This window comes from Vidua macroura, chromosome 14 (genome assembly GCF_024509145.1).
Source record: "Vidua macroura isolate BioBank_ID:100142 chromosome 14, ASM2450914v1, whole genome shotgun sequence".
Classification (NCBI taxonomy): domain Eukaryota; kingdom Metazoa; phylum Chordata; class Aves; order Passeriformes; family Viduidae; genus Vidua; species Vidua macroura.
Window position 1 is genome coordinate 4,539,754 of NC_071584.1, and position 24,752 is coordinate 4,564,505.

Sequence of the window (24,752 nt, forward strand, 5' to 3'; positions counted from 1 at the left end):
GCATGAAAACAGCTGCCTTTCAAGGTTATAAGAGTGAGAAATTAAAATCACCTGATGAACTTGACTTTACTTGGATTGTCACACTTATTTCCCTCCCACCTGTGCTGCACCATCCCAGTGGGAGCAGCAGGAGTTTCCAGGGCAGTTTGCCTGGCAGGTGCAGTGGGAATGCAGATGAACAGGTGCTTATCGGAGCAGGAGCTGAGACAGGGCCGAGAGCAAACACAGCCTGTGAGGATCCCTGGCCTCTGCCCAGCTCTGGAGCCACGGGGGCTGGGGAGCCTCCCCCTCCCTCTCCTCCCTCCCAGAATCCTCTTTATTGGAGATGGGGGGCTGGCAGCTGTGACCTTCCCACAGCACCTCCTCCTTAAGTCCTTGAGCACCTGCCAGAGCCCAAGTTGTGACAAGCCCAGAAATTTTGGGATGGTGGCTCCATCCTGCACTGTGGGGGGCACGTGGACACCTTCAGCCCCAAACAAGACCAGGAATTTTGTGGCTGTCCCATCCTTGTCTAGTGGAAGGTGTCCCTGTGGATGGCAGAGCTGGAATGAGACGGGCTTTGAGCTCCCTTCCAACCCAAACCTTCCCAGGGTTCTCCGAATTGGGAATGAGCCATGGAAATTAGGTCAGTACAACAAAAACTCAGGTAGGAGAAGCTCATTCCACTCCTCTGCCATGGGCAGAGACACCTTTCCCCAGAGCAGTTGCTCCCAGCCCCATCCCTACCCCTCTCCTCCCTCCAGGGCTGCTGATGCTGTTCCCTCCAGCTCTGGGAGCAATGGGAGCTGTCCACAGAGCCACTGCTGTGGGATCCTCAGTGCTGCTCCCTGGGCTGGATAACGACACCCACAGCAATTCCATGCACTGGGAATTCCTCAATGGCACCGGCTCCCACCCCATCCTGCAGCACGAGGGGGGGGCCCACGCCCCAGCCATCCACTCTCCCTATGCAGGACGAGCTGTTTTCCATCCATCCAATGGATCTCTCCTGCTGGAGGATGTCCAGGAAAGTGACAGTGGCATCTACAGAGTGACTGTCAACACAGGAGACAGGAGGAGCCTGGAAATCCAGCTGGAAGTCCTCCGTGAGTGGTGGGTGTGGGAGGGAAGGAGCGGGGTGATGGATCCAAGCAGAATCTGTCTGTTCATGGAGCAAGAGCCAGGGCAAAGGGGCTGCAGAAGGGATTTGAGCAAAGGCTGACCAGCCAGTCCTGAGCTTGTTTGCACCTGTCGTGTGTGGAGACAGCACCAAGGGACCTTGGAAAGAGATTCCAAACTTATCCTGGGGGAGCAAATCTGGAAGTGCTGCCCAGTGAGACCTTCCAGGGGCCTGGCTGGGACAGAGGGACAAGTTCCATCCTGGAAAGGCAATTCCATCCCTTGTTTCCCACACTTCAGTGCAGAGATGGAGGGACTGGTGGGAGGATAAAGGGATGACAGAGTGACTGGTAAGATGATGGAGGGACTAGTGGGGTGATGGGGGTGATGGAGGGACTGGTGCAAGGATGGAGGAACTGGGGGGGTGGTGGAGGAACCAGAGGGATAACAGAGGGACTGGTGGCTTGCTGTGACTCTGCCACCTGCAGGGTCCCTCCCCCCAGCACTTTGCCAGGGGACACCTGGCAGAGCCAGTGGAGCTGAGGTTTCTGGAGAAGCCACCACCCTCTCAAGGCCAGGCTGTCCCATTTGCCCTCTGCAAGCACCAGCTGCCACCACAGAGAAAAGAGGCACTTGAAACGGCCCACAAGTCCCTCCTCAGCACTGCTGCCAGCAATTCCCTTAATTTGCTCTGGCTTATCTCACCAATCACACCATGGCTATAATGCCACCACGGCCCTTCACCACCCACCTCTCCATCCAACCACACACAATCTGAGTGGCATCTGCTGCCTTCTCTGCTATTTTCTCATTTTCTGATGCATTTCAAAGTGCTCCATACTTAGCCATATCCATTAAAGCAGTGATTCAACTGCAAAAAAAACACAGTCCTGGAAAGCACAGCAGCAGGATGGGCTTCCCAAGGGAAAGGCACCCATGACCATGCTGTGGCTGGTGCTGTGGTGGCAATTGCAGCCCAAGGGCCCATCAGGGATGCTCAGGGTCACATTCACTGGCACAGATTCCCAGAGAAGCTGTGGCTGTCCCATCCCTGGCAGTGTCCAAAGCCAGGTTGGACAGGGCTTGGAGCAACCCAGGATAGTGGAAGGTGTTTCTGTCCATGGTAGGGGGTGGAACGGGATGGGCTTTAAGGTCCCTTCCCACCCAAACCATTTTGTGATTCTATGTCTGAGAGAAGTGCTGGGGTCTCTGTTCCCTTTCCAGAGCCTGTGTCCCGCCCTCAGCTCCGGACCAGCAGTCTCCTGGCTCGGGCCACTGGCCAGGTTGTCTGTGAAGTGGCAGAGGGCAGAGTGGACACCATCACCTGGAAGAAGGACGGGCAGCCCCTTCTCCAAGACAGAGTTTCCCAGCTGTCCAGCAGCCACAGTGTTCTGTACCTGAGGCCAGCCAAGAAGTCAGACTGTGGCTCCTATTCCTGCAATGCCAGCAACGGGATCAGCTGGCAAGAAACCTCCCTGGAGGTCACCATTGAAGGTCTCGCCTCCCACTGCTCCTCCTGCCCTCCACCCTTCCCTGGGGATGTCTCAGTGGTTCCATCCAATCCCTCAGCCTCCATCACCTGTGGTCTGGCCACCCTCCCCAGGAGGCAGTGTGCACATGCTGCTGCCAGGAGCTGCCCATCTTGGGATGATCAGCAGCAATTCCCAGCCTCTGATCCCACCAAGGCATATTCCTTGGCAGGAGATTGGCTGTTCCCTCTTGGGGCAGGTCCAAAGTTATGGTCCTTGGCCAAGGTGATGCTGAGCGGGACATGAGCAGGAGGGTGGCCAGGAAGCCTCTGAGGAGCACCCACCCCAGTCTGGACATTGCATGGAGTGTATTTGGCCACCAAGTGGCAAATAAATAGAATCTGTCCTGGTGATGGAGGATCCCTGCGGCCACCAGAGCCAGGGGGCTGGTCCTGCTGATGTCCTGTCTCCTGCCCCTCGGGGTTGCTCTTTTCCAGGTCTCTCCCATCGCTTGAAGCACACCCTGAAAATTGCAGTGATCGCTGTGGTCTTCGCTGCTGTCTCAGCATGGGGATTAATTATTCCCGTCTGCCAGTCCGAAAAGCTCAGGATAAGTGAGCTGGGGGGGAGCAGGACCCCATTTCCCTTGTCTGGTGGGGGAGAGCAAAGAGCATTGCTCTGGGAACCCCCAGATCCTGGGATATCCTACAGCATCTGGGTGGGGATGGACTGCATCCATCCTGAGGAAGGGGTGATGGCTGGCACAGGATTTGCAGGGGTCACAGCAGTCACCCCCCTCTGCTCTGGGTTTTTAGGGGGGGAGCTCTGGAGGTGGCTCAGCTCCTACACCTGCGGGCTGGTGTGCATCGCCTGCATCTTGGATGGCACCGCTGGCATCCTCTGGATGTGGGAGGAAGGTCAGAGGGGACTGTGGGGAGGTTTGGAGGGAGGGGGGACAGAACCCATGGGAAATGCAGAGTCCAGTGAGGCCCAGAGAGGAAGGCAGTGAGGGACAGGGGAGTCACAGCATGGAATATGGGGGACAGACCCATCCAGAGAAATTCGTGATCCATGTGTGGTCTCCATGTGTGATCTCCAGGTCTGGAGGAGCTGGACCACCACGTGCATTACACACCCCCCTGGACAATTAATACAGTTATTCCCCTTTTCCCAGAGCCCTTTCCCAGGATTAATCCCAGCAGGACAGTAAAATGATCAGAGAATGGAGAGGCTGCAAGGAGAGGCTGGAAGTCAGAGAAGGGTGGGGAAGGCATGTAATGCAGAGTTCCCAGGTGTTGAAGGGGGTGGGCAATGGACCATTGGGGTCTCTGCCTTGTCCTGTTGTCTTTCAGGCCCTTCTGTGGCTGTCATACTGCCTGAGATCACCCTGACCTACCTCACCGTGGTGACCTTCCTGGTTGCCACCACCATGATTTTCCAGCCTACGGATTTCAGCCATCTGAAGAGCAAAAACGGTGAGCGGTCCCACCAAGGATGGACCAAACTGGTCCACAGGGAGGTTATTCTGCCCAAAACATCATCCTCATTTTAAAATGAGAACTCCTGTGATGACCCAGGCTGGTGGATCCCTCACCTGTGCCTGGGTGAGGCCAGCCCTGCACCCACACCTCTGGGCACTCATCCACATCTCTTTTTCCTGTGCACCTCTGCAGCACAGCGCACCATGGGCTACGCCGCGCCGGGGGCCGTGGTGGCCGTGGTGCTGAGCAGCATCTTCCTCATCAAGAGCATCTACCACCGCCACGGTGAGCAGAGATCCTCCAGGGACCGCCCCAAGAGCACAGCTTGTGTAATCCCCACATCCCTTCAATTTGGCTCTTAGGCCTCCAAAAACAAGCCCAACAAACCAGGAGTTTCGGGGAAGTGAAATCTTGGCAGGAGCAAAATTCAGTTTCAACATCCTCCACCTATTTTATTTTCTATTTTTTTGTGTGTTTGTGCTTTCATGGTGGCAACCTACCTTCCTCCTTTCCCTGCCCCTGCTGTTTTCTCCGGCAGTAGAAGAAGGATGCACGGAGTTCATGGACATGACCATCCTGGTGTGCAGCGCCGCGGCCGTGTCAGCCCTCCCGCTCCTCGCCATTGGCCTCTGCTGTAAGTCTGGTCCTCCTTCCTCTTCCAGCCCCTCACAACGCCTCCGTGTCCCTGCACCATCCAGCAGCCACTGGAATTGTTTAAAAGTGGTTGATTTGGCTTTTGTGAAGCCCCCGTGTTTCATAGTTCCCACTGACTGTTTCCCTCCCCTCGGAAGCCCCAGGGACTGTATCCCAAATACAACACCCCGCCCTTGGTACCTCTCACACCTTCTCCTGATCTGGGGACAGATTTGTCTTTTACACATCACACGACTCAGAGCTGGAGCAAGGACTGCGATGACTGTTGGATGGACAAAGCCAGGTAGGTCCTTTGTTCCTATTTTCCACATAAATTCCTATTTTTCACATGAATTTGTACATCTTGAAGCAAAAGCAGCAGGATATGGAAACAATCCTGTGTTTTAGTTTAAGACCCATACCCCAAGAAAGATCCAGCCCAGCGTGCCCTCCAGCCCCTAGGTTCTTGCTGGGTTCAGGGGGAGGCTGCTCTGGTGGGGTTCCCATCCAGCAAAGCACTTGAAAGCCCACTCAAAACTCCCACTTATGGCCTCAACCTGAAGTTTTTAAGCCTTAATTCCTCCTGGATTCATGGATTAACAGAATGGTTTAGGTGGAAAGGAAATTCTACGATTATCCAGTTCCACCCCCTGCCCTGGGCAGGGACACCTTCCATGATCCCAGGCTGCTCCAAGCCCTGTCCAGCCTGGCCTTGGACACTTCCAGGGATTGACAGCTTCTCTGAGCACCCTGTGCCAGGCCTTCCCACCCTCACAGGGAACAATTTCGATGCTCAGCATGTCCCCCCTCCTCTTCCTTCCAGGTCCTTTGAAATGTCTCAGCCAGGCACCAAGGACACCATTCCCAGCTGAGTTCCATGTGGGTGTCTCTCACTTGGCTAAGCCAGCCCAAGCCTTCCCCCAGGTTTAGGGGGTTCAAGGGTCTCAGTTTGGGTTCCTCTGTGATCCTCATAATAAATGTCCATGAAATTAACCTGATTCTGCCTTTTTTAATAATAAATCAGACCCAGGGGAGGACAAATGCACATTTCCCCCTTTCTGCAGGAAACCAAAGCCTGAAGTAGAGAAGCCACTTTAGCAGCAGCTGCCGGAGTCTCTAACTTGTTTATCTTTACTTAATGTTTGTTTACAACAATTTAGAGCTATTTGTGTAAGTTATACCCAGGAGTAGCATGAAATACTTTTCTGGGACTAACCCTGTAGTACCTTGAAATAGATTCTGGCTTTACCAGTAGTAAAGGCGGAGGAAGGACATGAAGGCACAAAAACCAGGGTGGGAGGAGGAGGATGCTGTCAACAGCTCTTCCTCAGGTCCATCCCAGGGCGTCTGACACACTCTGGGATTTATTTACGCCGTAAATCGTGCTCAGCCTGTGCCAGTGGCTGCTTGTCCTGCCTGTCACAACACACTGAGATGTTTCCTGCAGCCCAAAAGAGCCATTCCCAACCACAAACAGCTGCTGAGCACATCCCTGCACCCAAAGGCCCCCAGAAGAACCCCAAACCTCCCCAAAAAGCCCCCCTGGGACAGCCCAGACCCAGCTCCTTGGAAGGCAGCTCGACCCAGGCACTGCCAGGGCAGCTGCCAGGCTCCCATGACTCAGGGAATGGGGCCAGGTTAAAAATACCCTCACCCAGATTTGGAGCAAAGTCGTTGGGCTGTTCTTAACCCCAGCTGAGTCCCTCAGGCTATCACTGCCACAGGAGCAGGTGAGGGAGGGGATGGGGATGCAGGAACCCCACAAGGGGAGCAAATGATGTCCTCAAGAGGAAGGGATCATCTCCCAGAGCTGGACACCAGGACAAATCCAGCATTCCCAGGTCTGCCACCAGCCATGCCCCACCAGGGCCTGATTCCTACCCCACTGCTACCCCAGGCTCCAGCTACCCCGAGGGAGCATTTCCCACCCCTACACATCACAGCAATACCTTCTGGGATAACACACACTCTTTATTAGCAGCAACAGACATCAACAAAACACAAAGTCTCCAAAACCAGTCACAGACAACTCCCCAAAACGCTTAGAAAAGTATTTCTTGTAAAACCTGTGGCTACATTTACACCCTCAAGTGCAACAGAGAACATGACAACCTGTCCTGCAGCTTCCAACAGGGTTAGAATCTCATTTATTCCACCCAAACTCCTCTGCTTCCTTTAATGGTTCCACGAAACCCCAGGCTGAGATAGCCCCTTGCTTACAGCCCCTGAATCCCGCAGTGATCCCTCCTACAATTTTCCAGTTTGCCAGCCTGCTCCAGAGGTGCTGGGGACTGGCTCAGGGAGGGCCCTGGACCTGGGATTTCCCCCTCAGATTTAAAGGGGGTGCAAATGTCCTGAGGTGACCAACAGTGGGGTCCAGCACCTGGGATAGCATCCGCTTCTCTCTAAGCTCTGCCTCCTGGCTCAGCTGAAGGAGTAACATCTCCTCCACAGCAAAGCCCAGGAGGGCCCTGCAGAGGCAGCATGGGGAGGGAGAGGACAGCAGGGGACAGCAGGGGACAGGAGCAGGGCTCCCTGTATCCAGCCAGGCTGAGGCCATTGTCACCCGCAGGAGCAGCAAACAGAAAGGACAAGCTGGCACCAGCACTGGTGCTGGGAAGAGGAGGGGATGTCCCCAGGGATATCCCCAGATCCTGCAGAGCCCAGGGCTAGAGGAGATGGGCTCCTGAGAATCCCCACCTCTGCCAGCTGCAGGGATTTCCTTGGGATCTGCTTTCAGAAACTGAGCGCCTTTGCTGCTCCCCCATTCCCTGCCAGCTCCCACTGCCTCCACCTGCACACCCAGCACAATCCTGCCCTTTCTCCTCCCTCCAAGGGCCACATGGAGCAGGATGCCCAGAGCCTCAGCCCCTGAGCCCCCTGGCAAACCCCTGGCACAGCAGGGCACCGGGAGGCCCCAGGGAGGCAGGGCTGGCACTGTGGCACCTCCCAGCAGGCCCACGACTGTGGATTTGCCCAGCAGGGACAGTGGCTCTTTCCAGAGCCATGAGCCCATCCAGGCCTCTGGAGGAAGCCAGGAGGATGGAGGGAGGGAGCGGGGTACATCCCTCTCCCCAGGGATGCACAACAGGAAGAGCAGGACAACATAGAAATAGTCCAAACCAGTGTTTAAAAAAAATATTTGCAGGTCCTGGCAGCTTGAACACTTCACAAGTGAGCCCAAGAGAGGCTGGGATGGGATGGGATGGGATACCTGGCACTCCCAGCAGTATCCACCACCTGGGAAGGGCAACAGCAGGGCTGACCAAGTTCTACCTGCAAGGAGAAGAGAGGCACCCACAGGAGCCATGTCCTGGGCACTTGGACCCCTCCAGGGCCTCAGCCAGCTCAGTGTCCCATGCTGGCAGTGGCAGCACCAGGAGATCTGGACTTCTGCCCTACTCCAGATTCCAGAAGCTACCTTGGCCAATTTATCTGTCTGCAGTTCCCTGGGTTCTGACTGCACAAGACACCTGAGAGCTCCTTGTTTGTAACCCGCCACCTCATGGGATGGGTTTTCATCCTTATCCTCTCCATCCTTACCCTCACCCTCCAAGAAGCTCCAGTGAACAGCCTGAGTGTGTTTGTGGTCACAGAGAGGGAGTGATTTCTGAGAAAATCTCGAGAATCCTTTGCTTCCCAGAAATCTCTGGAGTACTCAAAAGCCCACCCATTATTCAGGAGTGTCAGGGTCTGGGTGGATAATCAGAAATATTTCCAGACTGGGGATTAAATAGAGCAGACAGCAAATCCTTTGAGCCTCCAGGGTGGCAGAGCAGCCTCTTACAAGAGAGGCTGGAATAGTACCCTGAGCTCTCCTACTTCTCCAGCTCACTTGGATCCAGCCAAGGATAAATTTGGGCTTGTAGAGAGAAAATATTGGCTGGAGCAAGGGGGCCACCCCAAGAGGGGGCTGGAGGCATCTTACCAACAGTTTTCACATGAGTTCTCCCTTCTCCGGCACCAGACGAAGACACCTGGGGACAAAGCAGCAGCATCAGAAAATCCCAGAATCCCAGAACCGTTTGGGTGGAGGGACCTTCAAAGCCCATCCAGTTCCAACCCCTACCATGGACAGGAACACCTTCCACTAGCCCAGGCTGCTCAGAGCCCCACCACCATCATCATCCAGCATGACCTCCTTGGACTGGGGACAACCTGCTGGAAACAGCAGCTGTCACAAAACCCAGCCCCTGCCCATGGGATGCCAGGGTAGGAGAGCCAGGTCCTGGCAGGGATGTGCCACATGGGACCCTTTCACCCACCTCTGGTGGCCACAGCAATTGCCATGGCACCCACCAGCCAGAAACAGGGCAAAGAGTCACCTCAGCACCCACCTGCCCACCCCAGCACCCACCTGCAAGTGAGCCGATGACAACACAGGTCAGGACCACAGGCAGCACCACGTTGGTAGAGTCTGCAAAGGGGAGAACACAGACCCTCTGCACCAGAGCAAATTTAACCTGAATTTAACTCACCCACAGCCTCACATCAAACCTGCCTGTTCAGCACAGGCAGGGAGAGAGAATCCCTTTCTTGGAGCGGTCCCCCCGTTTTTTTCCTGGACAGGGAAGGAATGCACTCACGGTGGACCTTGAGTAGGAAGGAGGTCTCATTCTGGCTCACGGCGTTGCTCACCACGCAGGTGTAGTAGCCGCTGTCGCTGATGGACGCCCGCAGGATGCAGAGCGTGGTGTTCTCCACAAACTTGATGTGCTCACTTTCCACGAGCAGCTCCCCATTTTTCTTCCACCAGTAGGCATCTGCCTTCCCTTGCAGCACTTTGCAAAGCAGTTTGGTGTTGACTCCTGCCTTCACCAAGGAGTTGCCCACAATTTTTGGCTGGGACAGCGGCTCTAGGAGAGGCAGAGGCAGCGTCAGCGCTCAAACCTGTGGCAATCCCAGCTCCCAGCCACAGAGGAGGGTTCTCCGTGGCACCACTCACCCACAACGTGCAGATGGAACCAGGTCGTGGCCTCCTCCAGGGCCCTGAGGCGGTAGAGGCGGCTGTCCCCGTGCTGCAGCACCACCTGCAGCGACAGGTTGGACTCGTTGAACGTCGCACGGTTCTTGTAGAGCTGGGACATGTTGGGGGGGTGACGGAAGCCATAGCTGAGGATGACCCCCTCCTCCGAGCCCAATCGGTACTCCCAGGACACGGCCCTGCTGCCCCGTAGCACAGGGGCAGTCAGCAGCACGGTGCAGCCCACGGCCGACACCAGGCTGCCCGTGGCCGGGCGCAGGTCGGCCAAGTAGCAGGGAGCGAGAGTGCGGGCTGGAAGAGAAAGCAGGAGTCACCCCACAGCCGCAGGGATCCCACTTCATCCACCTGGGAGGTGCTGCAGGAGCCCTTCCTGCCTCAGCTGCAGAGGGAATTATTTATAGAATCATGAATCATGGAAGGGTTTGGTTTGGAAGGGACCTGAAAGATCACTCAGTTTCATGGGCAGGGCTTCCACTATCCCGGGCTGCTCCAAGCCACAATGTCCAACCTGGCCTGGAACACTGCCAGGGATGGGGCAGCCACAGCTCCTCTGGGAAACCTCTGCCAGGGCCTCACCCCCCACACAGGGAAGATTTTCCCCCAGTATCCCATCTAACCCTGCCCTCTGGCAGTAGGAAGGCATTTCCCCTTGTTCTGCCCCTCCATCCCTTGTCCCAAGCTTTCCTGGAGCCCCTTCCGGCCCTGGAAGGGGCTCTGAGGTCTCCCGGGATCCTTCTCTTCTCTGAACACCTCCAGCTCTCACAGCCTGGCGCCAGAGGGGCTCCGGGCCTCAGAGCAGCTCCGTGGCCTCCTCTGGGCTCTGTCCAGCAGCTCCAGGTCCCTCCTGAGCTGTGCCGAGGGTTGGGGCAGCTCTGCAGGTGGGCTCTCACTTGAGGGGGCAGAGGGGCCCAATCCCCCCCACCCACGCTCTGGGGCTGAAGCTGCGTTGGACAGGCCCTGCTGAGCTTCTCACCCACCCACACCCCCAAATCTTTCAGCAGGGCCATGGAAATGCTCCTTCCTGCTTTGGGGGGCACAGACGGAGCTGCGGGACCCCCAGGCACAGCCGCCCCCCGCCCCGCGGGCCCCTGCCGGGAACCCGCGCTGAGAGCCGAGAAAAGCCGCAAGTCCCTTCCCGACCTTCCCCTAAAAGCTTTACTCCGGGATTAAGGCGTGCCCGAGCCTGGAGTCGGCGTCGCGTGTTAAATCAGGCGCCAGGAGAAGATTCCCAAAGCCAAAGCCGGGAGTGGCTCCATGAGGGGGGCCCAGGAGGTCCCGCCCGCCTCCCCCCGCGGCCCAACTCGGCCCAGCTCGTTCAAACCTTCCCAAAACGGCCAGGGCAGACCGTCGGGCACCCGGCCCGGGACCGACCCGGCCCGGCCACCCCTGGCCCCGGGGCTAACACTCGCCTGTGACCCCCGGGGCGACCGCGGCGCTGCCGGGGGCGAGGAGGAGGGGGAAGGAGGAGGGGGACGGGGAACATCTGCGGGGCCGCCAGGCGACAGCTCCGCCACCAGCCTCGGGCAGCTCCTCTGGGCGGGACCCGCGCGGCGCCTGCCCTCCTCCCTCTCCTCCTCCTGCTGCTCCTCTTTTTCGTCCCCCTCTCCTCCCCTCCCCTTCCCTCCTTTCCCTCCCTTTCTTCCCTTCCCCTCTTCGTCTCCTCTCCTCCTCTTCTCTCTTCTACTCCTCCTCTTCTATTTTCCTCCTGCTCTTCTCTTCTCTTCTCTTCTCTTCTCTTCTCTTCTCTTCTCTTCTCTTCTCTTCTCTTCTCTTCTCTTCTCTTCTCTTCTCTTCTCTTCTCTTCTCTTCTCTTCTCTTCTCTTCTCTTCTCTTCTCTTCTCTTCTCTTCTCTTCTCTTCTCTTCTCTTCTCTTCTCCTCTCCTCTCCTCTCCTCTCCTCTCCTCTCCTCTCCTCTCCTCTCCTCTCCTCTCCTCTCCTCTCCTCTCCTCTCCTCTCCTCTCCTCTCCTCTCCTCTCCTCTCCTCTCCTCTCCTCTCCTCTCCTCTCCTCTCCTCTCCTCTCCTCTCCTCTCCTCTCCTCTCCTCTCTCCTCTCTCCTCTCCTCTCCTCCTCCTCTCCTCCTCCTCTCCTCCTCCTCTCTTCCTCCTTCCCCTCCATCCCCTCTCCCCTTTCCAGGACTTCCAAACGCAACACACAGAGCCCCCCCCCCAAGGCGCTGCCTCCTGCCGTCTCTCCTGTCCCTCCTCTACCTGTCACGGTGTAAAACCCTCAAATCCCAGCTCGGGGGCACTGGGGGAATGGCCTCACCCTGTCCCCTCTCCTCAGGATCCCAGCTCAGCCACAAAAACTGGGGGTTTAACCATTTCCTGGAGCAGCTCTTTCAGCTCCCGACAGGGCTGTGGGAAGGACAGGACATGGCTGGGATGCTGCTCCTGCAGGATATTCACCTCGGAATGTTCCAGGCGGGATCGGGACAATGTTTTTTTCCTTCCCCAGGAGGTTGGGCAGCTTGGAAAGTGCTGGGGGCTTTGTGGCAGCAAAAAACAAAAATCCCATGGGGAGGAGGACGAACGGGGACACAGGTGTGGCCAGGCAGGAGCCCACGCAGCCATCCCAATCCCACTAGAGGGAGCGAGGAGATCAGCTGTGCCCGGAGCCGCGGAGGCGCTGGGACCGGGGAGCCCAGCCCAGGGAAGGAGCTGCAGCAGAACTTGCCTCTCGTTGTCTGTCATTGTCTGTCCTGTCATTATCTGTCATTGCCTGTCGTCCATCGCCGGAGCGCGGGGACGCTCCTGGCCGGGGCGTGGATGTCTCGGGAGCTGCTGTCCTGCCTTGGGATGTTCAGAGGCTGCTGCTCCTCATCCCTCCTGGGAAAGCTCCCGGGTTCAGGGATTTATGGGGCTCCTCCACCCATCCCTTCCCTGCCAAACTCCCGCCAGCAGCACAAGGAGCACCCCTGGGTCCCACACAGAGCCTTTCTGCTCCTCTTTTCCCTTTCTCCCTACACCTCGGCTCCCAACCTCCAGAAGCCATGAAGGGCTGTGAGGACCAGCTTGTGCCCATCCAAGCCAATGTCCTGTCCCACCTGGGTGACCACCCATCCCTCCATCCCTCCAGCTGGCACGTGTAAGGCTGGAGCAGCTCTGGAGAGGCAGGGAATGTATCCACCCGCTCTGTGATAACAGGGACAAACAAACGCTGGACCCAGCCCACGGGCAGGAGACAGCCAGGAAGGGCTGGGGTGCTCCCAGGGTTGGAGGGAGGAGGCTGGACACCGGACCCTCCCACTGGAAGTACGGTGTGATGAGGAAGAGGTTTTTTCCCAAAAAACATCTCAGCACAGGAACTGATGGGTTCCAATCGAAAGACAAATATCTGAGGGCACATTCCAGGGAGGTTACGGCAGCTCCTGAGCCGCACGCGATGACTTCATGCCGCAGGGGCTGCTCTTTCCTCAGGGAGGACCGTGTGGTCAATCCTGTTTGGAGTCATCAGCTGCCGGAGGCCAGCGCCGGGCTGGGCTGGGCTGAAAGGAGTAGCGCGGGGAGCTGAGAGCCAGCCCTGGGACCTCCCCTGGGGGGAGCATCCTGCACTGACCCAGCTCAGGGGGTCTGCCTTGGCCATCCCAGGAAACATGGAAAACAACTAAAATTGCACGTTCCACTATCCTGCCTGAAGCAAACTGAAGCGAATCCAAGGGACAGGCTGGGAAATCCCAGACACAGCTCCATGTCCGAGTCAGCATCTCCTGCCGAGTTTCCCCCATCCCAGCCTCACTGAGAGCACCGGGAAACCCTAGCAAGATCCTCTCCTACTCCCCTGCACTTGCTCTGCACCACAGGCACTGAGGAAACACATTTCCAGGTTCTGCCTGACCCAGCTCACCCAGTGCACAGACCAGGAAACATTAGAAGTGAAAAACAACTCCTCAGCCAGGATTGAGGCACGCTTTTCCCCCTGGCTCCCACCCAATTTTCTCTGCACAGCTCCAGTTCTGGTCCTGCCCTGACTCACAGACAAACTTTCTCTCTCCAAGAGGGCAGCCCCAGGCTCTGGGGTTCTGATTGCTCCTGGTTTCCCTCTGCTCCTCAGCAGAGCTCAGCCATGCCTCTGTGCCATCCCAGGGAGCAGCACAGAGAGCAGTGGTCTCAGGTTCCTTCAGTACAAACTTCTATGCCCCAAATGGCAAATCATAGAATCGTGGAATGGATTGGTTTGGAAGGGATCTGAAACCCATCCCATTCCACCCCCTGCCATGGACAGGGACACCTTCCACTAGACCAGGCTGGCAGCTGCTCCCCAGATGTGCCCTTTGCAGCTCTTCCCCCCCTCACCTGGCTCAGCAGGTCCTCAGACCTTTTCCTGAGAAAAAACAGGAGGGTTGAGTTATCACGGGATTTTTTTTAGACATAATTAATCACCTCCCTCCCAGATCCCAGACTCCAAGGAAGACACCTGGCCTGGGGAAACTCCATGGAAAATCTCCATGCCAGGACATTGGTGGGGCTCTGGCACTGGGTAGACACTGAGCTGGCAGAGAAGCAGGGAAATCAGTCCTGGGCCTGGCAGATGCTTTGGGGTGGGAGATCCCCTGCTCTAAGCCCCAAGGGGTCAGAGGAGCCCTGGCTTCATGGTGCTCCTGGGGACACTGCAGGGTCGGTGGGGAGGGGATGGCCCATAGGGCAGCCACCTCCTTGATAGTCTGGGGGCGGCTGAGCTGGCTGGAGTCTGGGCTGAGGCCACCCACCCTCCCCAGGGCCCAGGGGACAGGAGAGAGCGGTTCTGCAGGGACACCAGTGCTCCTGTGCTTTCTCAGGTCTCACTTTCATTTCACAGGTGAGCCACAGACTCACCTGAGTGCCACGGCAGCACCAGGGAACAGCAGCTTGTCCCACCTTTCTGCTTTCCAACCTGCTCCACGTTTCTATTGTGGAGCAATGGGAATGTGAGCCAGCAGCAGGACAGAGCCTGGGGCTCAGCAGGGCTGGGCAGCCCTGTGCCCAGTCCAGGAGGGCAGGGTGGGCACAGCCCCCCCCCGCAAGGCCTCCAGGAGATGCTCAGCAGCTCTTGCCCCCCGTGCTGTAAACCTGCACCTCTCTGAGCCTTTTGCTGGTGGCCAGAGCTGACGTGAGGCCCATCACCTAAATCCAGCTCAGGTCATGTCCCTCCAGCCCTGAGACTCTCTCTTCTCAGCCCAGGGACACTGGGGTCTTCTCGCCTGGGGTCACCCCAGCAGTTCCCACACTGTCCTGTGATGGTGGCATGAAAAATATTCATAAATCATGGAATGGCTTGGGTGGGAAGGGACCTTAAAGCTCACCAAGTGCCACCCCCTGCCATGGGTCACCTTCTACTGTCCCAGGCTGCTCCAAGCCCCAGTGTCCAACCCGGCCTTGGGCACTTCCAGGGATCCAGGGGCAGCCACAGCTTCCCTAGGCACCCTGTGCCAGAGCCTGCCCACCCTCGCAGCAGAGAATATGTTCCCAAATATGTTCCCAATATCCCATCTAACCCTGCCCTCTGGCAGAGTGAAGCCATTCCCTGTGTCCTGTCGCTGTGTACCCGTGAAGTGACACTCTGGGGCTCCCTGGGGACACGCTCTGTCCCCGCGACACCGTTGCCTCCCGAATCACAACCCCGAGACCGCCACCGCTCCCGGTGTCCCCTCGGTGGCTACGAGAGACCCCGCCCCTTCGGTCACAGGCCACACCCCCAAACCCGCCCCCCCGCCCCGCCCCGCCCGTCCGTCCGTCCCGCCGCGCTCGGGCCCGGGGCAGCGGGACCGGGACCGGGCCGGGCCATGGCCCCGCACCCGCCCAGCGCCGGGCAGTACCTGCGCTCCGACAGCGGCGGCTCCGACACGCCTATGCTGGCCGAGGGTCCCGCTGCCGGGCCCGTTCCCGGTGACTGTCCCGGTCCCGGTGCCGGTCCGGACGGCGGCCCCGGTGCGGCGCGGGGGCAGCGGCGGCGGCGATGCGGGCCGCTGTGGGGTAGCGTGGCCGTCATGGCTATCCTGGCGCTGCAGATCGCCTCCACTACCGGCCTCTTCGTCTACTTCACCATGGCCATCTCCAAGGTGAGCTTTACCCCGGGACCGGCGGCGGGGCTGCGGCCCCGGGAGTCCCGGCTGCTGCCAGAGGGCTCTGCCCGCTCCCGCCCCTCGCCTCTGCCCGCCGGGCGCGGCAGCGACCGGGTCCGGTGCGCGCTGCGAGGTGGACACTGCCCCAGTTCCCCAAGGAGCCGCGGGGCCAGATGTGGATTGGGGGGTGGACACTGCCCCAGCTCCCCAGGGAGCCGCGGGGCCAGATGTGGATTGGGGGGTGGAAATTGCCCGAGCTCCGCCCGGAGCTGCAGATCCAGCTGTGGAGGCGTGGGCGGAGGCGTGGACACTGTCGCCGATGCAGATGTGGAGAGACGGCGCCTTTGTCCTGGGCCCCGCCTGGGGCTGATGTTTGCGCTGGGAGAGGGGGGCTCTGCCCTGGGATCCCATCGGAGTTTCCAGCCCCATATGGGGGTGCGGGGGGACTTCCCTGGGCTCCAGGCCCCACTGAACCCTGGTTCTGGCTTCATCTCTCCCTCCTCCCATTCCCATCTCCTCCACACTCCAGGACCCCCAAATCCTCCTCACCCCCTTTGTGAGATGCTGGGACCCCCATTCCAGCAGCTCTTTGCTTGCTCCAGTGCAGCCCCACCAACTGTGCTGGAATCCTGCCATTCCCACGTCCCACGGGGTCAGTCGAGCAAAACCACTCCCAAACTTGGCCGTGACGGGTCTGATCCTTTCAACAGCCTCGCCAGCCCCTCCCCTCATCTGCTGATTCCGACCCACAACAACCCCTCAGCAGCGGGAGGGAAACGCCAGTCAGGAGATCCAAACACACCAGAGACGGGGAAGAAGGAAAAGCCCTGCCACGGATGCAGGGGGAATAAACAGCCCGTCTGGATCCAGCGGAGGATCCTTCGGAGTGGGCTCCAGCCCTCCTTCGGGCTTTGTCTCCATCCCTGGGTCACATGAGGTCCCGCTGTGAGGGATTTACATGAAAGGCGGGGAGAGGAGGGGAATGGGGAGATACAGCCCCAGGGAAGAGCCGGAGGGAGGAGAAAACCACTGTAGTGGAACAATTTGGGCTAATTTCAGCGGCCGGTCACTGGATCTGTGCTGGGAGTAGGGAGTCAGTCTCCTGCAGCCCCTTTAGGCCCTGGAAGGGGCTCTGAGCTCTCCCTGGAGCCTTCTCCAGGTGAACACCCCCAGCTCTCCCAGCCTGTCTCCAGGGCAGAGCGGCTCCCGCCCTCGGAACATCTCCGTGGCTTTTCCTAGAGCCTCTCCAGCAGCTTCCCGCGCCGGGCTGGCCCCGGTTCCGCGGACGGGCGCACGCCGCAGTCAGACCGGAGGAGCTGCGCGGGCGGCCCTGCCCGGACACGCACCCGCCGCGGGCATTCCAAGGGAGCAGCCCCATCCCGGGGGGATTCCCTGCCTTGGCAGCACCCGGCACTCCCACCTGGGCGGGCAGGTGTGCACAGGAACAGCCTGCGAGCCCTCCCGCAGCCCTCCCGCGGGGAATGGCCAGGGGCAGGGCCGGCCGGGGGACCTGGAGGGCAGAGATGAACCCAGTCCTTTCAATATGACCTCATAGGATCGTACTGGTCCTATGGATCCTGCGGATCCTGGCTGTCCTGTGGATCTAGAGGCTGAGCTGATCCCAATATCCTGGTTGTTCTCTGAGTGCCCAGGTGCTGGAGGAGCCGGGCTGAAGGCAGCTGCCCCTGCTCACATCCCAGCAGGATCCAGGCTGCTCCCTTGCTCTGTCCCAGTTTGCCATCACTCTCTGTTTCCATCCCAGCTGAAATCCCAGGCTCTGGGCAATGTGGAGGAGCTGCGGTGTCTGCAGGTGCTCAATCAGCAGCCTGAGGGCTCCAGCCTGGAGAAGCTGAGCAGCAGCCAGGGCTGCCTCAAGCTGGCCAGCACCATCAAAGCCTATGTGGCCACGGTGAGCCCGGGACCAGGGGAGGATGGGAGAGCTCCTGGTTGTCCCTGTGCCTCACCAGAGCACACCTCACCAGACCAGTGGGAGGGGGGAATAGCCAGGATGGTTCAAGGTGGGAGTGGGACTCAAGCCCTTCACAGCGAGGAGGTGGTGGGGCCCAGAGACAGCGTGACAGGGAAGGTGATGGAGGCTTGGAGTAGGAGCTCAGGCATGGGGAACCCCTGTGTCACCTTTAACCAGGGAATTTTCTCTTCTCTGTGGCACAGGTGACCGAGGACATCATCCGCAGGAGCATGGTGAAGGGTGAGTCCCTCCTGGGACAGAGCCTGATCCATGGGAGCTGTGACCCACTGGAGCTGTGACCCATGGGAACTGTGGTCCAGGGAGCTGGGATCCATGGGAGTTGTGATCCAGGGAGCTGGGATCCACAGGAGCTGTGGTCCAGGGAGCTGGGATCCATGGGAACCAGGATCCTGGGAGGCCAACAGGGGGTGGGGGGGGCAGTCACTCCTGCGGCAAACTCCAGTGCTGTAAGCTGGGCAGGAGAGGGGAGAACCAGGATTATCACTCGCCATGACAAGCACAAGTTCTGGGAATGGGCCGGGGGACAGCCACGTTCATTTGTCCAGAGGCTGGGGAAGCAGGGCCATGGCACACACAGATGTGTTGGTTGATGATTGACGAGACATTTCCATCCCTCGATAATCTTTTGCTCTGGTGGGTCAGTGGGGCATTTTCTGCCCTGCTGGCATGGGGCCGGGTGTCCCCACACTGTTCTTACAGCATCTGTCCCTTTCCTGCAGAGGCCTGGCGGAGCTACTTCAACACCTCGGAGGGGCAACTTCCTCCCAAAATAGCTGGGAAACCCTCAGCACATCTCACCCTCCGCCCACAGAACCTGGCTCAGGATGGTGAGTTGGGGAATCCCTCTGGGCACTGCTGGGTCTCCAAGATGGGAACAGGAGAGATCAAAGGGCAGGGGGCCAGGATGGGGGCAGCTGATGGGGAGAGGTGTCTCCTGTTCACTCCAAAAACACTAAGCTCCACCCTCTGAGCTGGATGACTGGGAAGGAGTCAGAGCCACCCCCTCCCCTCCGTGTGACCGTGTCAGGTCGCTCTCCTCAGTGACTGTCCCTTCCCTCAGGACGCTCCCAGCGCTCCGGGAATCTCTCCCAGTCGTGCCGCCACGCCATCACGCACTGGGGGCACAGCAGCCTCCTCTCCCACGTGCAGAACATGACGTACCGGGCCGGGCGGCTGCGCGTGGAGCAGCCAGGCAAGTACTACGTGTACTCACAGATCTACTTCCGCTACCGTGGTGCCGGCCGCGACTCGGGCCCTCAGCTCGTGCAGTGCATCCAGTGGCAGCCGGCCCACAGCCCGCCCGTGCTGCTGCTCAAGGGCGTGGGCACCAAGTGCTGGGCGCCCGAGGCTGACTACGGGCTCCACGCGCTCTACCAGGGGGGACTCTTTGAGCTCAAGGCTGGGGACGAGCTCTTCGTCTCCGTCTCCTCCTTGGCCATCGACTCCAGTGACGCAGCAGCCAGTTACTTTGGGGCCTTTCGGCTCGACCTGTGACACCCCCTCCGCTCCCACCTGGCCCCTGGACAGCGGCCAATGGCCCGGGGTGGCGCAGGGCTCTTATGGCTGCCTTGTCCTTTGTGGTGAGGGATGAGCCAAGAAGGGCACAGGGGTGGCTGCCCACAGGGCCCTGCTGTGCTCCGTGCCACCCTCCACGTGGGAGGCAGCTGTGAACCAGGAAGGGTCTCCGAGGGCCTACAGGGGACATGCACGAGGAGGGACATCCTAGCCCTGGTGGCACAGAACCTCCCAACGGCTCCCTGCAGCAGGAAAGGCACCAGGGCCACACCTGCCACTGCAAGACAGCGTGTCCCCATGGCAGGGTGAAACCCATGAGTCTGACCCCACCTTGAGCAGGGCTGTGGGTGCCAGGACCTGGGGCTGGAAGCACCCTGGGACACAGGGCTGGCACCCCTGGGGCACACGTTGTGGGGATGGGTGCAGTGTCCGCCTCTGGAAGGGAATGAAGGCGTTTCAGTTTGGGAGATGAAAGCCTGGGACAACAGCACCGGTAGTTGCAGGGAGGGCAAAGGGCAGGACCGTGACACCGCAGCAGTCACCAGTCCTGGCACCACACCCAGCACGTGGCACTGGGGCACGTGGTGACTGAGCCAGGCTGCACAGGACCAGGAGCTCAGCATGGCTGCTGACGCAGCACCTCTTCCCGTGTGGATTTTGTCCCGCCCAGCCCTCATGGACAGCACAGTCCCCACTTCCTCACACCTCCAGCCCTGGCAATCCCTGCAGGATTCCAGCTCTGGGAGAGCCCCATGGTCACAGCAAGACCTTGGAGGGACCAAACCAGCCCTTGGGTGATGTGATGGAGCCACTCCAGAGGCCAAAGGTGGGTTCAGGCAGGGCAGAGCAGGGCCCAGCTGGCTCAGCCCATGGACACTGGGTGGGCACAGCCCCCTTTTCCAACTCTCCCTGTACTCTCTGTATCCTACTAAGCCTGGGGGGATTTACACAGTGGCAGCCTGGGCTGCCACAGGCATGGGGCTCCCAGGGAGGATGGAATAAAGCCTTGTACTCCAGCACAGGTCTGGCCCCTTTGAACCAGGGTGGGCCTGGACAGGGTGGGCCTGGAGCCAGGTGGAGCAGGGCTGGGCCACTGCCAGAGCCCAGCAAAGTCTCCTGCTCATCCTGCACCCACAGCACCTCCAGGGGCTCTGCAGCTGCCAGCCCCCATGGGCACCCAAGGTAGTCCCAAGGGGATGTGTTCCTGCTTCTCAGCCCAGAGCCTTCATTCCCATTGGGCTCAGCTCCTGCAGAGACCCCATGAGATCTGAGCCCATCCCAGCTCCTCCCCTGCACCCATCAGCTCCCAGGGGGTCCCAGTGCTCCTCCTCTTTGAGTTTGGGATTGCTAAGCCCAGCCCAGGACACAGCCAGTCCTGACTCTTGGCCCTCCACATCCAGCCAGGGCTGGGGGCTGAGCCAGGCAGTTCCCACATCACCCCCACCCCCAGCTGCTGGGCATTCCCACTCTCCAGCCCCCATCCCCTGCAGGCTCCCAATCCAGGGGGGTTGGTACAACCCCCACAGGACACGGTGCCACCCTGGCACCTGCACACAAGCAGCTGGACCGGCCCCAATGCAAGGGAAGATTCCCCAGCTCATCCAGAATCTCCAAAAGCTCATCCAAAGCCAGAGAGCACCAAGAGCCGCCTCCTGCAGCCTCCAGGGGGGTGACAGGGCTGATCCCTCCATGGCAGGGCTGCAGTCCCATTTCCCCAGCAGGGCTGAAGCAGGGAGCTGGGGCTACAGGAAACGCAGCAGGTGGTTCCAAGATTTCCTTTGAAAGGGAGTTGAACATGGACATGGCCCAACGGGGCCAGCAGAGGCTGTGGTTGCCATGGAGGAAGCAGGGAAAGCAGTGAGTGGGGAGAGCCGGGCTCGGCACCAGCGGGCAATGGCCCACCCTGCTTTCCTGGAAAGGAGAAGGCTCATGGGTGGGTGGATGGGAGAAGGAGAACTCCAGCAGCATCAGGGCAAAGGGCAGCCTCACCCTGTCTGGGGAGAGCCCAGCCGGAATTCCTCACTGAGAGGAACTGGCACAGGTTACCCCGAGAGCTTCAGCCCATGTGGCCCCTCTGCCTCCTCCATGGTCCTCCCTGTCCCAGTGCTTCCAGCAGAAGGGCTGGACACCCCCAGCCTGGCCAGGGCTGGGCTCCCACCTGGACAAGTGGATTGGCCACCAGCAGGAGAACCCAGCAGCATGAAAACCCAGCCTCCATAAAAACTGCCTGAGGCACCTGTGCCAACAGTACCTGTCCCAGGATGTGCTCCAGGAAAGAAAGAACCAAGTGTGGAAAGACCTGGATGAGGACACACCACTTTTCTCTGACTAAGGAAACAAAATCTGCTGTGCAAATGGAGCAAAGTACTGAAGATTTCTCATACAACTTTTCTGTTGTTGTTAAAATTGTTTATTAGAAATTACAACTCACTATTTTAACGTGTGTATTGCTGACAAGTTCATTGTAACTCCTGCTAGAAAGCGAAGTCAATGGTCCCTAAACCAACTCTGCAGCCCCTCACACAGCCTCCTCTGCCAGCACCTCCCTCAGCTGGGGAGAGCCACAAGAATAAACAAGTCCCCATTATCCCTTCTGACCCTGTCCCCCAAAACTGAGAGCTCCAGCTCCCCAGGCAGCACACCCCTACAGTGTCCCTACAGTGACAACTCCGGAGCTGTGGCTGCCGAGCTGTGGCTGGATCCCTGGCGGTGCCCAAGGCCAGGCTGGATGGGGCTGGGAGCAGCCTGGGACAGTGGAAGGTGTCCCTGCCATGGCAGGGGATGGAGCCGGACAAGCTTCATGACCCTTCCAATCCAAACCATTCCAGAATTCTGATTCCCTCCTGCTCTAACCCAGCCTAGGAGCTGGGGGGGGGGGGGTGACTGCAGCACTAATAAAATCTCCACACTGACCTGATTTCCCATGGCCTCATCCTGTGGATTCAATCCAGACAAAAACTGCTTCCTCCAGCCGCTGCCAAAGGATCCTCTTATCTCCACTGCTGAGGAGCTGCTTCTACCTCAGCCCAGGGCGTTCACGGCCCTGAGCCTTCATCTCTAAATAAATCCTGGGCCAAAGGCTCTTTTTTTCCCTCTTTGTTGTTATGAACCAGCTCCCACTTCCAAGTCTCCATCCCTGCCCAGACACGATCTCATTTTACTTTCAAATCCCCAGCCTGGCTCGAATTCACAGAAGGGAGAGGAAATCCACGCCGAAATCCACATCACCCCGGCAGGAAATCATTCCTTGGGACACTGTAAATAAAGCACACAAAGAGAGGCAGCGGGGTGTGGTGAGAGCCCAGCAGCGCCCCTCGCTCTGCCCCAGGGGCACCTCACCAGCCACAGCTCCCCCCAGGCAGGAATTCAGCCTGGAAAAAAGAGGGAAACAAAACAGAAACCTCTTTCCTACAGCACGAAGAATTCGCGGGATGCTCCTTAAACCCTCAGGAAGGCATTGATGCTGGGGCGCTGTGAGCGAGCAGGGGGGCCCGGTGCTGCTGCAGGCAGGAGGCTCAGCTCATCCCTTGAGGAATCCCAGATGGTTTGGGTCGGAAGGACCTTTAGAGGCCATTTAGTGCAATCTCATCCCAGCTGCGCTGCTCCCAGCCCGTTTCCCACGGCCCCACTGAGAGTCCAGAGGAAAGAAGGGGATTTCTCTCCTCTCCAGGAGCAGTTGTCTTTCCCCTGCAGCCCATGGCTCCCAGCAGCAGCGGAAGCCCGGTTCCCTCTCGGTCTCAGCAGCTCCGACCCCAGCTCTGCCCACGGGCTGAGTGAGCTGAGCACAAGGGAAGCGCTGAGCCAGCTCCAGCCGGGTGCACGGGCCTCCCGCACCACTCACACACGCCTTTCCCCTTTTATTCCCCCATGAGACAAGCTGGAGACATCGGAAGGAATAATTCCACATTTAAAGAAAATTCCTCCTTTTGTGTCCTGTTCAAACCCCTGCACTATTCCACAGAACCAAGAAATCAGACTGGTTTGGGTTGGGACCTTAAAGATCAACTCAGTGGGAGGCTCAAAGTCGGCTCCCTCCAGTCCCATCCAGCCCTTCAAGCATCCGACAGCCTTGTCTCAGAGAGGTCCCCAAAGTCATGGGCCATAAATGGGATATTGCAACCCCCCCCGGTCCTTCTGGGTCGCTCATGCAGTGGATGGACCTCCCCGGCTGCGTCCTGCATCCCCGTCTGTCTGCCGAAGGGAACCACAGGGCTCCTCCTGGAGTGAAGCAATGGAAGAGCAAGAGCTGGCCTGGGCAGAGCCCTTCTCAGGAGCTGGAAGTTTGGCACCGTGAGGACTCCAGATCCTGCCGGCACCCAAAGTGAGCCTCCCTAAAGCCCGGCCCTACTGGGCTGTTCCTGCCCTTCCCACTCCCATCCTCCTGGACTGGACTTTCTCCGGACAGCATCCCCAGGAAACCTCTCCCACTGAAAAAAACATCCACGGGACAGACACAGCAGCAGCTGAGGAGAGCCAGGAACTGCTGGGCAGATGTTTCCTGCCCCAGGCTCCCATCCCCATTCAGCAGAACAGCTGCAATTCCCTGTGACAGCTGCTCCCTGCCCTCCTTCCCCAGGAGCAGCTGGAATGAGCCACCAGCCAGCTGGGATGGTCCATCTGGGAGAACCCTGCACAAGGGTTTCCCTTTTGGCACCTTACCTTTGCACTGGGCTGCTGCAGCCTTCCCACAAGGAGAAGAATCCTCTCATGGATCTAATTGAAACAGGACCACATTTCCCAAGCTGGGACCCTCCTGAGGATGATAAGGTGAGCAGAAAATAGAAAAGCTTTGCGTTTCTGGTATTCCAGGTGTGCCACAGGAAGAGAAGCATACAGGACAAGCATTCCCAGAAAGGAGCTCCCAGGGGACTGGGAGAAGGCAGCTTCTTCCCTGAACTCAGCCCCAGCTCCCAGGAGCATCCACCTGCCCTCCAAAGAGAACAAAAAAGGACATTTAAAGGCAAAGCTGCTGCTGGCACGGGCTGAGGCAAAACATGGAGAATTCCAACCATCTCCTGCTGCACAAAACCACCACAGACCAGTCCAGGCATTTATTTTCCAAGCAGAAAGAACTGGATCCATCAGTGACACCTCAGGTTGAAGCAGCTTTGAGCTGTACAAGGATTGAGACATCAGGTGGAAGCAGCAGAGCAGAGACTGGCTGCTGAATGGCTTTGGAAGATCAAGAATCTGGCTTTTGCTCCTTGGAAAGACAAGGAATTTGTTTGTATCAGAGAGATTTTGAGAGGGACCCAGCCAAGTCAAGCCAGAAGTCCCCACTCCCCACAGACATCAAACAGCTGAGGCCAGGATGAAGAACATCAGTCTCCCAAGGCATCCAGAAGCCTCCCAAATTCCAGTAAATGGGCACAGTTTTATTAACAGGAAAATCATTTGGTCAGTGCTGGGACAGGGACTGAGGAACAAAGGGGGCCATGGTGGGAAGGGTTTCTTGCATAGTTGTTGGCTAAAAGAGACCTGGGAATTCCCTGCTGGGAATCCTCCAGATGGGATCCAGGGACAGGAGGGATCAGGGAACAGCAT

The 24,752-nt window shown here is 58.6% G+C and overlaps 2 protein-coding genes across 2 annotated transcripts; one reads left to right on the forward strand and one right to left on the reverse strand.

Annotated features, from left to right (window-relative positions):
- Positions 1-7,794: 7,794 nt before the first annotated feature.
- Positions 7,795-15,426, reverse strand: LOC128814560 (uncharacterized). The gene is made up of 10 exons (XM_053990504.1): positions 15,343-15,426; positions 14,478-14,548; positions 13,959-13,986; positions 11,075-11,195; positions 9,627-9,956; positions 9,268-9,537; positions 9,039-9,098; positions 8,751-8,842; positions 8,610-8,658; positions 7,795-7,957 (listed from the first exon to the last, which is right to left on the reverse strand). Exons 1-8 carry the CDS (start codon positions 15,424-15,426, stop codon positions 8,772-8,774), a joined length of 1,035 nt encoding a protein of 344 aa, XP_053846479.1. The 3' UTR covers positions 7,795-7,957; positions 8,610-8,658; positions 8,751-8,771.
- LOC128814583 (tumor necrosis factor ligand superfamily member 10-like) lies at positions 15,369-21,651 on the forward strand. The gene is made up of 5 exons (XM_053990550.1): positions 15,369-15,700; positions 17,466-17,612; positions 17,876-17,912; positions 18,413-18,520; positions 18,754-21,651. Exons 1-5 carry the CDS (start codon positions 15,425-15,427, stop codon positions 19,185-19,187), a joined length of 1,002 nt encoding a protein of 333 aa, XP_053846525.1. The 5' UTR covers positions 15,369-15,424; the 3' UTR covers positions 19,188-21,651.
- Positions 21,652-24,752: the final 3,101 nt, after the last annotated feature.